This window comes from Pristis pectinata, chromosome 31 (genome assembly GCF_009764475.1).
Source record: "Pristis pectinata isolate sPriPec2 chromosome 31, sPriPec2.1.pri, whole genome shotgun sequence".
NCBI lineage: Eukaryota > Metazoa > Chordata > Chondrichthyes > Rhinopristiformes > Pristidae > Pristis > Pristis pectinata.
The window spans coordinates 4,764,817-4,768,742 of NC_067435.1; the positions used below are offsets into that span (position 1 = coordinate 4,764,817).

General features: G+C 54.3%; 1 protein-coding gene across 1 annotated transcript; it reads right to left on the minus strand.

The window, feature by feature from the left end:
- Window positions 1-508: 508 nt before the first annotated feature.
- Window positions 509-3,424, minus strand: timm29 (translocase of inner mitochondrial membrane 29). The gene is made up of 2 exons (XM_052042140.1): window positions 3,276-3,424; window positions 509-1,433 (listed from the first exon to the last, which is right to left on the minus strand). Exons 1-2 carry the CDS (start codon window positions 3,367-3,369, stop codon window positions 826-828), a joined length of 702 nt encoding a protein of 233 aa, XP_051898100.1. The 5' UTR covers window positions 3,370-3,424; the 3' UTR covers window positions 509-825.
- Window positions 3,425-3,926: the final 502 nt, after the last annotated feature.

Here is a 3,926-nt window from a genome sequence, read left to right on the forward strand (position 1 = left end):
AATCTGCTGGAGGAACTCAGTAGGTCGAGCAGCATCTGTGGGGGGGTGGGGAGGGAGGAACTATCGATGTTTTGGGTCGAGACCCTGCCTCAGGACATGCAGATTCTGTGGTGTGACCCAAAACATCGACAATTCAGCATCCACAGATGCTGCTCGACCTGCTGATTTCCTCCAGCAGATTCTTTGTTGCTCCAGTGTCTCCTAGAAATCTCACAGGTGATCTTACTGAGGGGGACAAGAGACTGAAGATGCTGGAATCTGGAGCAACGCAGATGATGCTGGAAGATGGTCAGGCAGCATCTGTGGGTGGGGGGAATGGACAGGGTGACAGTCAACGTTTTGGGTCAAGAATAAGCCCGGTGGCTTCCCCTTACTTCGAAGACACCAGAAGCACCCGTATAAGTGGCACCTCAGGACGGGATGATAAGTGGAGAGGAATGCACAAAGTTCAAGGTCAATGACTTGCTCAACAGCCTTGAGATATCAGATAGAGTGGGGAGACACCGCATCACAATGTGATCTCTGCACTATAGTTTATTTTTTGAACAATCTTACACCAGTGCCACCAAACTTAACCAACAAAGAGGGGTGGAGAGGTGAGGAAGTGGATCGCAATGTTTAAGAAGCAGACAGACACACAAACAGGCAGGGAATGGAGGGATACAGACCATGTGCAGTTGAGATTGGTATTGTGGTCAGTGCAGACATGGTGGGGCCGAAGGGCCTGTTTCTGGGCTGTTACTGTTCTGTGTTCAAGTCATGAGCTGGTCCGGAGGTGTATTGTTCCAGCAACCCTCGGCTTCCTCCCTGTGTATGCAGCGCCCGTCAGCTCCCTCCAGCCTCCTGTGTGTCCTCCTCCTGAAGAACGACGGGCTGGAACTTTAATTCAAACAGTCTCTCATTCTCAGCTGAGTGCAGATTCTGAGGCGTGACTGTCCGCAGCTCAGCGGGCAAGTGTGCAAACTCGTCATCATTGACGTCCCAGTCTCTCATCTTCGAGCTGAGCACCCACCACTTGCCAAGAAACCCGACGTCCAAAACCCTGTCCGGGAAGCGTGACCAGCGCGGCCTCAGGTACTCGCACTGTGCGTCGTAGATACTGGTGTCTGGGTCGTAGGGGGCCGCATACACCAGGGAGAAGAAGAGCAGGCTCTGGTGGCGGAGCCGGCCCTGGGTCTGTATCGTCACCAGCTTCTGGATGTGCTGGTCTGCTCGGCCGCTCCGGATCCAGGGAGAGAGGACCAACAGTTGGTTGGAGGACTCCAACAGCGCTACTTGGAAGGATTTGTCCGAGGGGCTGTTGTAGGCACAGGCACCCGCCCCCGCCAGGAGCAGGCAGTAGAAGGCTGCTTTTCCCGGGTTATCCCTGGCTCCCACAACGAGCTCCTTACACGCCTCTTGGTAATCACTAAGCAGACTCCGTGTCCACAAACCTGCGGGGGGATGGAGTAACATTTGAAAGCAACTGGCTTCGGGTGTGGTCCCAATCTATCACCAAATCGTTGCAACACAAGAAGCAGCCATTCAGCCTGCCGAGAATGTCCCGGCTGCTAGAACAGCAATCCATTCAATCCCGTTCCATGCTTTTATCCCCAGAACCATCCAAATCATTTCCCCTCAGCTCCTGTCCCATTCCCTTTAGGAAACCCTGACTGATTCTTTTTCCACCACCCCCACAGGCAGATTGTTTCACATTCTAACTACTCTTTGAGGCTGCACAGTGCTGCAACTGTACAGCCACTGCCTCAGAGCACCAGAGACCCGGGTTCCTGACCTCGGGTACGGTTTGTGTGGAGTTTGGAATTGGAATTGATTTATTATTGTCACTTGTACTGAGGTACAGTGAAAAACTTGTCTTGCACACCGTTCATACAGGTCAATTCATTGCATGTTCTCCCTGTGACCGCACGAGTTTCCTCCCACATCCCGCGGACCAGTGGGCCACTGTGAATTGCCCCCAATGTGTGGGTGAGGGGTAGAATTGATGGGAATGTGAGGATAGGACTTGTCTCTGTCTTTTTTTTGCACACCTTTTCCCTCTCTCTTCACTGTCATGTATATTTTATGTATAATTTATATTCTGTGTGTTGTCTGAATCTACATGCCTGTGATGCTGCTGCAAGACTTTCACTGTACTGCACCTGTACTTGTGTACAATAAACTCGACTTTACTTGAGAATAAAGTGGGATTGGTGTCAGTGGATGGCTGTTGGTTAGCATGGAGTCGCTGGGCCGAAGGGCCTGTCAGACTCGGTGTTAAAAGTCCTTTTTCTCACCCACCCACCAGCCTGGATCTTCTGCTCCACACTCTGTCTGTGTCCCCGTGCCTTTTACCAAGTTCATCTTCTTGTCGTAGGCACACGCACAGTGTATAAATGCCATGAAAATTAGCTTTTTTGCAGCAGCAGCACAGTATGTGAAAACATAAGTTAATATAAATGTTAATATAAATTACACATAACTCACACAACAAAATAAATATAACGACACTAGTGCAAGTTGAAAGAGAAAAAGTATAGTCAGAGACAGTCCCCACCCGCTAACTCTGCTCCCTCTGTAAACCAGACCCGATCCTCGCTAACCTCCCGCCAACCTCTCTCTCTCTCCTCCTGATCTACCTGGCCTCCATCACCCTGTCTCTCTCCCCACATCCACCCACTCCATCTGCCCGTCACCCACACAGTCCTCCCACCAGTTCCCCCACACTCACCCCCCCCCCACGACACCCCGCCACCCTCTATTCCCCACCTCCCTCCCTTGGTTCCAGGCTCCACCTTCCTCTCCCATCAGATCCCACCATCTGCAGCCCTCTGTCACCTCCACCTCTCCCCTCCCAGCCTCTGTCACCAACCCTAATCACCACAGTTTAGCAACACAACCACTTTGCACGAAAGTTATGGGCCGAAGGGCCTGTATTGTACTGTACTTTCTATGATTCTAACATACACTTGTTCTGTGTTTTTTCAGCTTAAAATTGTGTACAATTTATGATTAATCTTGTTCCTTGTGAATGCTGCTTATCCGACGCTCTGTCCTTATGAGTTTCTCATTGCACCTGTGACCACATGTAGTTGTGCAGATGACGATAAACCCGAGGTTGAACAACAACAACAACAACAACGGTAGCGGCGGCCCCGCCCCCCCCGGCATCGCGGCCACGTGACGGGAGGACGGGGTCAGGGGTCAGGCAGGGGGACGATCGGACGAGGTGACCTGGGGGGACAGGGTTTGGGGGAGGGGGGAACGGCACCGCGGACCGAGCGCCGGCCTCTCACCCGCCCGGGTGTCCCGGAGCCGCGCCCACAGCCCGGGCCGGCCCGGAGCCGCCGCCGCCGCCGCCGAGGAGAAGCGCCGCCACACGCCCGCCATCCCCGAGCCCGCACCGCCTCGGCGCTCCGGGCGGAAGCTGCAGCCCGGAGGAACGTTCCGCCCCGCCCCGTCCCGTCCTGTCTATGGATGTGGCAGCAAAGGGAGGGGGTTCAATACAAAAATACCAACTGTCCACCGCAGGCCGAACTGTGTCGTACACCCCGCAGCCCGTGACATCGGCTTCAAACCGATTAACCGCGCCGTACGATCGTTCTCCTGGTCGGACCGACATCCCTGCTACACCGACGAGCGCGCATGCGCGTAATTAAAGGGGACGTCGCCTGCAGTAGCCGTCGGCGGACAATAAATGCCTCTGCTCGGGTGGTGCCTCATTGGACGGGCCCGGGGATCATCCCCACCCCCACCAGTTCGGGACATGGTGCAGTGACCACTGTCCCTCCTCCCTGCCCTCCCTCCAGGGACAAGGAGAGGTGGTGTCGACTAGGACATTATTCCCTGGAACGTGGGAGATTGAGGGGTGACCTGACAGAGGTAAATAAACCTCTGCAGGCGCGGTAGTGCAGTGGTTAGCGTAACGCTATTACAGCGCCAGCGAC

Coding starts and splice junctions, on each gene's coding strand:
- timm29 (XM_052042140.1), bottom strand. CDS start 3,369: ATGGCGGGCGTGTGGCGGCGCTTCTCCTCGGCGGCGGCGGCGGCGGCT. Junction 1,434..3,275: donor GCTCCGGGACACCCGGGCGG/GTGAGAGGCCGG, acceptor ATCCCCCCGCAG/GTTTGTGGACACGGAGTCTG.